This window comes from Phalacrocorax carbo, chromosome 10 (genome assembly GCF_963921805.1).
Source record: "Phalacrocorax carbo chromosome 10, bPhaCar2.1, whole genome shotgun sequence".
Classification (NCBI taxonomy): domain Eukaryota; kingdom Metazoa; phylum Chordata; class Aves; order Suliformes; family Phalacrocoracidae; genus Phalacrocorax; species Phalacrocorax carbo.
The window spans coordinates 8983713-8995995 of NC_087522.1; the positions used below are offsets into that span (position 1 = coordinate 8983713).

General features: G+C 44.2%; 1 protein-coding gene across 3 annotated transcripts in view; it reads right to left on the bottom strand.

Annotated features, from left to right (window-relative positions):
* POLR3E (RNA polymerase III subunit E) overlaps window positions 1–12283 on the bottom strand; it is a 31664-nt gene that overhangs the window by 1694 nt on the left and 17687 nt on the right. For all 3 annotated transcript variants that reach the window (XM_064461737.1, XM_064461735.1, XM_064461734.1), the window contains exons 15-20: window positions 10626–10685; window positions 9472–9629; window positions 9120–9184; window positions 7087–7583; window positions 2306–2383; window positions 1264–1389 (exon numbers count right to left, since the gene is read on the bottom strand). In XM_064461737.1, coding sequence (XP_064317807.1) covers window positions 1264–1389; window positions 2306–2383; window positions 7087–7583; window positions 9120–9184; window positions 9472–9629; window positions 10626–10685 — 984 coding nt within the window. The remainder of the gene's footprint in view (window positions 1–1263; window positions 1390–2305; window positions 2384–7086; window positions 7584–9119; window positions 9185–9471; window positions 9630–10625; window positions 10686–12283) is intronic.

Here is a 12283-nt window from a genome sequence, read left to right on the forward strand (position 1 = left end):
AGTCAACAAATCCAATTTCATTTGAAGAGGAATCCAATCTCTTGTGGCTTAAAGCAGCCAGAGAATCTTCCTATTTCATTAAATCATACTTCTAAATTTTATTTCCGAAACAAAGATAATTTCACATCCTTCTGTGATAAATGTATTCAAGGCAAAGAAGCCTGACACAACACAAGGCTGGTTGCACAATGACTTAGTGACTTACATAAAAACAGCACCCAGTTTAGTAGGGGGAGGTATTATTTCTAGAAATAGGTTATCTGTTAAACAGCAACAGCATCATGAAAAACTAATGCCAGTACATTGTCTAGATTTTCCAGGAGAGCTGATATTTGAGCTCACCTAGTCACTGGACAAATCTCCCAGCACGGGCAAGCCACATGAAACACTGCCTAGCAGGCAGAAATGTCTAAGCTTATTTTAATGCTAAGAAGACCAGGTTCTTTCAAGCAAGACCAGTTTGTTTATTATCACAGCAACAGATCTGTAATTTTTCAAATACACTATTATTCTGTTTGCAGAGCCCAATGTAATAAACTACTTAAGCACTTGTCTTATTGAAGTGGGTGACAGTGAGCAAAGGCCCAGCAACAATGACTAAAGTATTACATTAGTTGGCAACTTTCTACTTAGCCATCCCGCATCGCTTTCAAAGCTTGTCAATCATGGCCTATGGGCTAGGTACTTTATACCTTCAACTTCTTTAGCAAGTAAATGGTGCACCTTCAAAGACAGAGATGAAAGGATTCAAATTACCATTCACAATGAAATGTGCTAGCTAATGCTTTGCCTGCTTGTTTTGGCTAGGGTTCTGCTCTGTACACTGCTGCACGCCCTCCTACAGAATGAAAAAATGCATTTCCTTCTGACTGTGTGGTACTCGGGCTCTTCTGCATTAACCAGCAGCAGTCAGCTGGTAAACTCAGCACACTCTGCAGAACCCTCCCTTAAGGTTTAACTCCACGGTATTTAAAAATGACTCTGAAGTACCACATTTACTACACCATTCTCTGCTGGTCCAAGATGAGGAATAAAGATTTGTTGCAATAACACAAAATAACGCGTGAGTCACAATCACTACTCCTTGGAGGGAAAGAAGGTAGAATGAGACAAGTGTATTTTTAAGAAAGCAAGGCTTTGTCCACATTCCAACGACATCCTTATTGTTTGTCAATTCAAGGTAAAATAGGATCCTTTGCTCAAACTAAGCATGAAAAATTCATGTATTAATTGGATCAAACCCACAACGGAATAGAAACTTACCTTTAACACTCTGTCCACCTCCTGCTTGTTTAGATCTTCTCCACATTCTTGACTCAGCTGATTCTGGATGACATTCCTGCGCACTCGATAATTTTTCGAAAAGATTTCAAGCAAAACTTGGCGATGCTTTAAAAGAAAATTTATCATAAATACAAAGAGGAGAACAACTATTCCTATCTTTCTATATATCAAAACTGCATGTGCCTTAATATGTACAAAACATTCACTGAACTACATTAGAGGATTCTTGTCCTGCAATCCTGACACCATCCCACATACATCTGCTCCCTGGCAGTGCCCTAGCCTCAGAGGGCTCTACAGGGATCTCTCCATATGCCGTGGCTAGACCGGCATTTGTCCCGTGACCTGGGGCACCTCCAAAGGCGCAAGAACATGCTGAAGACAGGGCTGCAACATATTCCTCTCAAATGCTTCCACAGGAGTCCATGTGGTCCACTCCAGCCAGCAGGCTGGGTACTGCTTGAGTCTTTCCTATAAAAATTTATTTAGATCACAGACACAGGAGTTGCATTGTTCATCCACGTTTTGTTAGGCCACTTCCCTTTCACTTCATTCACTCTGATAGCAATTAAAACTCAAGAGATGCTCACATATGCTGTAATCATTTCCTATTCTACATACAAACATGCAGCAGGTAACAACATAATTTCATCTCTGGTTAATTTTGCATTGCTGTCAAAAGAAAAAAAATTGGAGTCTCTCTTGGTGTGAAGCCTGCATTGGAAAGCCCTTTCTCCTCATAGGTTCAAAATGATTTGTATTCCATTGAGCTAATTCCTGACGTGTATTACCAACATATTATGTTGCTTCTGTCCACACCGCCTTTTCTTGACACAGCAATGATCGCCCTGCGAGCTAAGAGCTTCCTCTCAGCTGGAAATAAGTTGGTATTGAAAACTGGTCGCTTCAACAGGGAAAGAGGAACACTACCTGCTGCACCAGTTCTAGAAACACAAATTCAAACCATGCCAAGTGCTCAATAAACATGTATTTGGGAAAGTCACTTATTTTTAATCTTTACCTGATCATAAGTGTCACCAGCTTCCCAAAGTGCATAGACCTTTAGTTCATCTGGTGAAGCAGCAGTCTGTGGAGGAAACTGAGAACAAGAGGCTGTTAAAAATAACCATCTACTTAATGAGTTCTGCTTAATGATTCTATGCTACAGTATCCCTGGACGCCTATTACTCAATCAAAAACGTCGTTGCCATGTAATGAGAACTGCTGAAACAACATGAGCTCCTCTCCCACTCCGCACTCAAAGGGGTAACTTTGCTCTGGTGGCCCCTGTGCCTGCTCAGGCATGGCCTGTCCCGCAGCCATGGGCAGGTGCCTTCTCACAGGCCCCAATGACTTCAACAGAAACACGATCTGTATCAAACCTGTCCTGCTGGGTGATCCTGTGGCACACATACCTCAAATTAACGAGGGGCTAACTATGGCCTAGGGAATGTGATGAACACCCCAATGTGTGCCTTGATATGCTCAAGCCATGTTTGGCTGATGCATCTGGTCACGGTGGGGAAATGTACGCCAGTGCCATGGACCCTGCTGGCAACCACCAACCATTTCAGAGTTCTAGAAGGGAACTGCTGGGCATATGGGGATCCTGTGAATTTTGCATGGGGACAGTTCTCCACTGGTGGAGGGTCAACCACCATGTACCAGAACGATCCCAGGACCTTGGACCTTAGCCTGTATTTCATGGCAAGATGTCTAGATTTTTCCTATCAGCAGCCTTTGCTTCCAGACCATCCAAAGCAGTATTCGATCGAGCACCAAGGGCATTGCAGGGACCTTCTGGAGGTTTTTACATTTACAGTGGCAGGTTTTAGAGACTCAGACTCTTCTGTATTTATCTGCTTCACTAATCCCAAGTCAGCGTTACTGACAAGGACTGTGCTTCTGCTGTATTTGACATCTCTGTTTTGGGGCAGACTACAGGACTTCAGAAGACTGAACCAGGCACTTGCTCATTTCAGGCTCCAATAATGAAGTAGTTTTGGTTTGGTGTCCCCCCCACCCTTCCCCTCCATGTGCTAAGCTAAAGAAATATATTTGTTTTTTACTTTTTTCTGAGGCAGAGGCCTAACACCCCTGCACACAGGAGGGAACACAACTGCCTCCCCTCCATGCCCCAAACTGCTAAAAAAGTAAAATACCATCCATTTGCCTTAATATCTCCCCTTGGAGCAGTGACTAATGAGCAATGCTGGAATATGCCTTCACTCCTGACATGTCTCTTCCTGTCTGTCACCAACAATTTATTGCTTGCTAACCACCCAGATGACCTACATCAATCATCTACGAGGAGCTAACAAGCCAGTCCTGATTGTTCCAGTATCCCTCAATCCTGGCTGCTGGTACAAACAAAACCTTTCTTCCCAGCCTCCCTCACACCGTGCCAAAAGACCTGTGCATCGCAGAGCGAAAGATCAGAGTTTCCTTTCACGCTTTGCCTCTGATCTTATTGCAAAGGGGAAGAGTTTTGTCCAGTGGGAGCTGCCTGGTGGGATTAGCAGCTTTGGCTCTCATGTTGGTCCAAATGGCTGGAATATAACAAGGTTTTACACTTGGTTTAGAGCCAGGATTGAGGTTTATTAGCTTGCAACACCTGACATAGTTCTCTTCTCATAAGGACACTTGCTTTTGAAGAATACTATCTCTCGTGTGCTTTCAGCATAGATAAAATCAAATACTTCAGCTTCCCTTCAGAAAAACAGCTGCAGCAAGAAAGGCAAAATGCAGGGCACTGGAAACAGCCAGCCACAAGCTGTCTCACTCTGAGAAAGTCACTCAACACAAACCCGGAGTGCAAACTCCTCTCGCCTCAGCCACACGTCTGAAATGCAGCTGTGTTTATCTGGCCATTCTGTGAGGAAACTGCTTCCAAACCAACACAATACTTATTTGGGAAGAAAAACCCACAGAACCTCCTCCTCTCCTCCAGCCTTACTCTGCGAACTGTTGGAAACACTGCTGCCAACAGCACCCTGCTCACTTGCTGCTGTCATACAGCCTGTCCACAGGAGCAGGAAATGCCATCAGCGACTCTTCTGACAGACACATGGCTCTGTCCAAACAGCTTTACTTTCTTGCCATCTGCTGTCCCTTTGCCATTTTATGTTCGTTACCTTAATCTTTCCAGCCTCACCTTGAAACAGCTCTCCACTGCCTTAAAATCCCTCTTTAAAATATTTGCCCTGTGTCCCTTCCTGCCCTAAGCCCCCAGAGCTAGTGCAGGGCTTGTAGGAGATGCACTGCTGCCCCAGGTCCCCAGGGCTGCCACGTTAAAACAGCAGCTCTCAGGGAGGAGCCCTTGGCTTTGGGTTATGTCTCACTCAAGCACTGAGCATGCCCTAAAAATAGCCACTGCCAGGCAGCCTTGCATTATAGCTAACCACACTGAAAGGGGCCGAATCTGCCAGAAAATGCTTATCAGCTGGAATAATTCTAGAGGTAAACTGTTGAGCTTACCTCTCCAGGAGCCCAGCATCACCACTAGCCCAAAAGGCTCGCCATAAGCGTGAGGCTGCATTCTTCTCCTGTTACCTTAGCCAGGCAGGACACCAGCAATGGTTACATCATTTCCTGATGCCTCAAAAATATCGTCAAGATTTGGGCAGAACCTTGCCACTCCACAGTCCACGGGAAGGGAGCCAGCAGGCGCCAGCCACCCCCATCAGTCTGCAGGAAATGGTTGCAGATACTCAGGAGCCAGATTCCTATGCAAATGTTTCCCGTGGGGCTGGACACAGGCTCAGCCTGTGCAAGCTCTGGACACACGCACAGCACCCGTGTCTGCCAAAGATGCCTCTGTTCGCCCTCTCTCCAATGGCAGCAGCAGCCCACTCCACTTGGGTGCATGTGCCCAGGATTAGCTATTTCTTTGTGTGTGCTGTTCCCTCCCACTTTGAGGGCACTACAAAGCACAGGCAAGCACAGCACCCTGCAGGCATCCCCATGGTCTCATTTGCAGTTGGAGGGGCATCTCTTCTGGCTCCCCACATATCCTGGGTGCAGTCCATCAGCTTTATAATAAATCCTGCATTGCCCTGGTAAGGTTTCAATTACTGTTTTAAGGAACATGTTTTCTATAATAGGGCAGCATGCAAGCCGAGAGTGGCTTCACCCCCCACAGAAGAACATAATTTTAATTACCTCAGATCATTGATTTTTATCACCAAAGTACTTTCAATTATGGAAAACTAATGGGCAACTATGAAATCCCATGCTAAACAACCCTCCAGGCTTTCCCTGAGCTCAGGCACCCTCATTGCATTCTGACAAAATTGTCCAAATATGTGTATGAGCCCATGCAAAGCATAAAACCACCCCCAGCACCTTTGCCATCTGTACAGAACATCACGATTTACATTGCTGATAACAGTACAGGCTTATACAGGCTCCTGTACAAGATCTCAAGTTTTGCAGTAATTTCTGGGTCAGCAAAACTAAAATTTACAGCAGACCTCCAGCAAGAGACATTCCAGTGACCACTTCTACACCTCTGCAGGTCTCCTGTGACAGGGTTTTCTAGACAGAAGGAAGTTCCCAACCACATCTCTTTAGGAGGATTTTATTTTGGCTGTTTTTTGAAAAAAAGAAACTATCCCACTTTCATTCCTCACAGCCTTTAAGCAAAGAGTGGATGGAATAATTTCCCAAATCCCAAAATTTCCAAAGCAAGTAAGTCCCAGTCCAAGTAACAGAGCAGCAATGACCGTGGCTATTTACCATCAGCATGGCAAATGCATACATTACACCGCATACAGAGGAGAGCCTAGCTAGCACTAAGAGGCAGTCCCAGGCAAACATTACCCCAGGACTTGGAAGCTGTCAGAGAAAGCAGAAAGTACCAAAATTGGTGGTCTCCCTACTGGCATTTCAGTCTGTTACTCGATTCCCAGGTGCAACGACACGTACACTGCACATGACTGAACATGTTATTTCTGCCACGCCATAGCAACCCTTATTCCTTAGCTGGGTTTCAGCTCCCATGCTTCAAGGCTCGCTCTCATCAGCCTGCCTGCTTCCTCCTCTTTCTGCCGTGCCTGCTCTTTCAAGCAGTTCACACATCTCTTTGCCTCTCTCCCCAAAGGCAGCTGACTCCCAAGCTCTTTCTGGTTGCAATCCAATCAGCACTGCCAGATGTCTTGTAAAATTAATTTCCTTTTAGGCTCTTTCCCATGATGCCAAATTCCTTTTCCTTTCCTAAACAATCTACTGTCACACAAACCTGGCTCTGTCTCACGCAATCACACATGTCATTTCCATAAAGACAAAGAAACAAAGACACCGCTGCAGAGCCTAGGAGGAAGAGGACTAACCAAAGAAACCTGCTGCAGATATGGTTTGTTGCTTCCCAGAGGGCTCTGCCTGGTGTACCCTGCTGCTCCCAGGCAGTCAATGCCACCTTTCCTCCCCCAACTGCATCCCTGTCCCTGAGAAAAGAAACTTGTGCAACTCCAGGAGAGCTGATGGGAATCTGGGTCTGCCTTAGATCACGTTAACAGGAGCAAGCTGGGACAGCAAGTCACTGCAGCCTAAGGGAGACAGCAGTGCAGCTTGGACGTGGAAAGCTTGGACCACTGAGCAATGAAAGCCGAGTGCAGAGCCTGCCAGAAGCAGGACACCAGACAAACCTCCAGCAGCTTCAACATATCCAATAGTGGACAGTTACTCAGTGCACATCTGTTCTTCTGGTCCACCAGCACAGGACACAAACATTTCACAGCTCACACATTTAACTGCCCTGTCCCAACCCCTCCCCAAAGTATACCAAGGGAAAAACATACTTACAGGCACCAAAATCTGTTTGCAGCCAGTGTCCAACACCATATCCTGTAACATTTTGTCTGAAATTCCACTGAACAACGTATGTCCTGGAGGCAGACTGGCTAAGTGGAGGTTAAATAACCGTTTAAGCTCACTCAGGGTGAGTACAAATTGTTTCTTAAATGTTGACGACACAAATGCCTTCAGTTCTTGGGCCACCCGGTCAATGCAGCCTCCAGGCAAGTGGCCATTTAAAGAGTCCGTGGGGTCCTCCTCTCCATGGAGGCCATTGACAATGCCGTTGTTCATGCCCTCATAAGCCGAGGTATCCATCGGCTCCTCGTCACTCACAGGCTCCTCTTTAATGCGGATATTGGAAACATCCATCTTGGCTGAGGTGTTATTTGATTTAATCTCTGCCTTTTGCTTCTGGAACTCCTTCTCCAGCTGCCCATAGTTCTGCTTGGCTTTTGCTTTAGCCATATTGACCCTTTGCTCCCCAGAAACCAGCAAAGGATGAGCTAGCAAGAAACAAAAGATGCTATAAATCTCAACATAACCACGGCTCCAGTCTTGCAGAATGTTTCTGGAAGGGCTCATAGTGTAATAAAATCAGGAAACATCACCTCCTTGTGAAATCTAAGGCATAAACATGGGGTTTTTTGTTAGATTTTGCTTTGGTTTCCAGTTTTTTTGGGGTACCGGGTATGTGTTTGGTTTCTTTTAAAGATAAATATGTTGACAATTGTAAGCCAGATTCTAGGGGAGGGGTGTTCCAGTCAAGGAACCTGAAGCAAAGACAAAGCACACTTGTTCAATCACTACGGCCTTTTCCACAAATCAGGAAACCAGGATACAGACTGCTTACACATCTCTACTTGTGACCCAAATGCTTCTTTGCCCAACAACTGGTTGTTTTTGAGTATCTAGTGGCTGCTGCACCAACTGCCAGAGCCAGCACAGGGGTGCCCTACAGGTACAGCAAGGAGACTTAATGGGTTAACAGTGAACCTGAACACCCTTTTAACATGAAGCACACAGTATGAAAGTCTGGAACCCTCTTCTTAGTATTATTACCCAGTGATGGGGAGGAAGGGACAGAAGGGACTCCTTTCCCATGCAATCCTGTGCCTCTTCCCATGTCCTCTCCACATTCAACTATCCAGAGGTGAAAGGAAGGGCCATGCTGGCAGCAGAGGAATCCAGTCTCAGTGTCGAAGGAAGGAGTGCTAAGTTTAAGGCAAAAGCATGCACAGCACACATGCTGTTATCTTCTCTGCTGTTAGGCTCGCTAATCCCCTCCAAATAACCCAACACCTAATCCTTCCAAGCAGATCAGACCCACAGTATTGAAATGGATTCATATGCTCATTCGTCAGTTCTGCTTATACTCTTCATTGGCTTCAGTGTCTGGCAATGAGCCAAATGCCCAGTTAAAACTCTACGGAATCTCAAGTTTTCACAGCCATTTAGGATTATGGAACAGCTACTTTAATATTCTCACTGGCAAGGATGTCTAAGAGAGACACACCTTCACATCTCCTTACAGCCCCATGCCAAACACATTCTTTAATTGCTCAACCCTCAACCACACCACAGACAGCCCAGTGCAAATCCGGTGAAATAAAAAAAAAAAAATCACCTCATGCACAATAGCTTGCAAACTGAGAGGTGAGAATTACTTGTGCGCTGGCCCTGTGCTGACTTCAGAAGCTGCTTATACCCTTACACCATACACGCTGCCTTAAATGAAGATGTGGATAACAGAACCAGCTGATTTTACGCTACCAAATATCTAGTCCCCAGTGCCATGGAATCCTCCCTGCTCTACTACAAGGATACTACAGTTAAGGTTGTGTCAACCCAACATCAGTGATGTTCGTAAAGACCGAGATCTGTCTCAAATAATCCAGAAGAAATAGCAAGAAAGGAAAAATATCAAACAAAACACAGCCAGACCCCACCACGTTCAAAACCAGAGAGAAACTCCAAAACATCATCCAGGAATATGGAGGGATGCATGTGCTTTAAGATGATCCACACACAATTCCATTTACCTGATTGTGCCTCTTGTTTCTTTGGTGTCAAGTGCTCCTTTAAGAGATTGTAGACCTTTTCTAATCTGAAAGACAAAGATAAAATATACCAGGACAGTTTCAGCTGTTATACCCACATGCAGCCATGCCAGCTTTAGCTATTAGCTAGAACACTCAGTTTCTCCAGAGAGCCACAGAACAGGAATTGCTTCAACGATGCAGTGACACCCCCCATCACACCCCTGCCTGGTGACGGTGAAGGGGAAACCTTCAAGGCAATACAGGTCAAATTATCTATCAATGTCTACAGAAACTTTGTACTAGATAGTTCTCTGGTTTTAGCTTATTCCCCAAAGTACAACAAGTCATTTACTTGGCCTGAATGCCCATCCACAGCATATGCTGCCTCTGAACTATATCTGGATGCTTCTTAACAAAGTCTTCATCATATGGGAGCATGAACTCCCAACCTTTGTTTATTCTTGCCACAGACATATGCTCTAGGAAGTCTTTCACATCTTCCGGGCAAAGCTAAAAAGAAAGAAAAAGCATAGATAATATGGAAGTCAATTTACACAGGACATATGCAGCCATGCAGCAATGGGCATTGTTTCATGAGACACCAAGAATTGGGCTGATTTGGTATATATGGAGCACTGCCACGAACACACACCCAGAGAAGTCAGAAATACTCATCCTTCTCTGCAGCACCAACACTTTCACACAATGTTAAAAGCACAGGACTTCAGAGAGCAGTGGTGATTAATCACCTGAGAGTCAAATAGCTCATGGCACATTTTGTGAAGAAAAGGGAGTTTCCAAACTGAGATGAAAAGACTCTATTGTGAAGAGAAGCATATTCTACAATGTTAATCTTATTTTAGACCTGCAGGTCAGACGTGCTGCACCTACACGTGCACAGCTTTTAAGCAGAGCTGGATCTTACATTCCAAAAATACATGGTCTGTGTATAAATTCACTTGTGTTTTATCATTTTACTGCATTTTAAGGAAATTATTTTTTGTCCTCTTTACTTAATGTTTCTCATTCATTTGCCAGTTTTAATAGAATATTCAGGTGCCATAGTTGCTTTAAAGCTTTTATTCAATATTGACAACTGGCAAGTGCCAACAGAAGAGTTGCTCTTTTGTAATATACCCAAAGTAGAGCAGCTAGCATGGACTGGCCAAGCACTCATCTGCTTTAGTGCATGACCTGTCAGCTTAATTCAAACTGTGTCTGGCTTTCTACTGAAACAGATGAGAGGACAAGATGCATTCCAGTGGCTCAGCTACCAGGACAGTCATATCTTGTGGAGTCGTGGTAACTGTGAGAGCTGCTCAAAACATTTCTAAAAAGAGTATGTACCTACACCTGTTCCAAAGAGAAGGCATGCCTGATGAGCAACACTGCAAGTCAGCAGAAATGCAGACACTGTTACCTGAGAACCCACTACTGACCTACAGACAATGCACAACACACATCACCAACTTCTGATTTAGGAAGAAAAAAAAAAAAATCACTCACTTTTGTAACTGCTGCCACTTCCTTTCTCACAACCCACCGGTCCTGTGTGAACTTCCACATCTACAAAGGCAACAAAGGAGAAAAACCTAGTAACTGTATTTACTTTCAGTTACTTCACTGAAGTTGTAGTAATGACGCTGCTCAATGATGTTACCAGAAAAATGGAAACCCCATTCCTTTTAAGAACGTAGAAGTAGGTGATTCTTGGCCAGATAGTGGGAGAACACTTGCTGGCCTCAAATGGCCATGAACACAGTATCAAAGTCTTTGAGAGTCCATGGTTTGCCTTGGTGAACCTGTGACTACAGAAGCTATGAAAAATCTCTTGAACTCAAACCCCATTTAGCTTCCAAAATAAAAGATCCATTGCAGTGATGCTGGGACTCCAGAAGTCACACCTGAGACTTAGCTTCTCATATACATAATCATCAACCTAAACTCTTCACCCACTTCTGTTAATGTAGGGGCCTGCAGAGGCTGATGACTGTTGACTTTCTCCAGCACACAGCCTCCTAGAAAGTCCCTGTTCCCTTCTTCAGTGCACATCACAGTCACTTACAGTTATGCTGAGATGGCCTGTCACAACATACTCGTCCCCAATTAATGTAAAAGCTAGGTGCTCTGCAGAGCAGCTCATAGAATCATTAAGGTTGGAAAAGACCTCAAAGATCAAGTCCAACCCTCAACCGAAAGCTCCTAAAGTCTAACATCCTGAGAGGCAGCTGCTGAGAGCAGGCTAACAGGATACATGAGGACTTGGGCAGAACTTTGTCTGAACATGACCTTTGATTTCTTCCCATCTCCATTTAAACAGACTACCACCTCCTTTAGTCCGTGTGTATTAATCATGTGAAGAATGACAAATCTCATTACTGCCAATTTCTTCCTGCCCTATGATGGCATCTATGCATCCTTCTCTCTGCCCACAAACACACAAAACCACCACACTCACTTTAAGGCATAAGGCATTTCTGTTTTAAAGCACAGGAAGCTGCTGTCCAAAGAAAGTAGATCTATCAGCTCTCCTTGCACACAACTCTGAGGCAGCCATTTCTTATTAGGCATCTTACCCTCAGCTAGAGTCAATGATACTCATGCCCTCTTAATTTATTACTTGAGAACCCAGGGAAAAAACAGATGCTTTCAGAAAAGATGCAGATTACTTTTCCTCCTCTCCAAAGTACAGCATGGAACAGGTGGACACTAAAAGTTACTGCTGGCCATAAATATTTTTTAACCTTATTAATTACACAAATACATACAGGAATATAAAGTTCACTTTTTAAGCTAGCACACATTTTATCCACAGACACAATACAGCATTACATACTATTTCTGAGCCTTATGACCAGACGTTTCACTTTGTCTGAAAGCCAGAAATATCGATGCTTTCTATTTGCTAACATTTTAACTTTTTCACTGTTGTAAAGCTAATGAGCAAATTATTTGCATTTAAGATCAACACAGATCCATTTCTCATGCATGGTGTATTTGACAATTCAAATTAAAATAATTTATCTTTACATCTTATTTGCCAGAACACCACTGCTTACTTAACTGCGCATAATAATTCCCAGTCCCCAGAACTTTAGGTGACACATCATGCGCAATCTGTTGTGTCCTAAAGACATGTCACTGGGTCACACCTGAATCCAGGT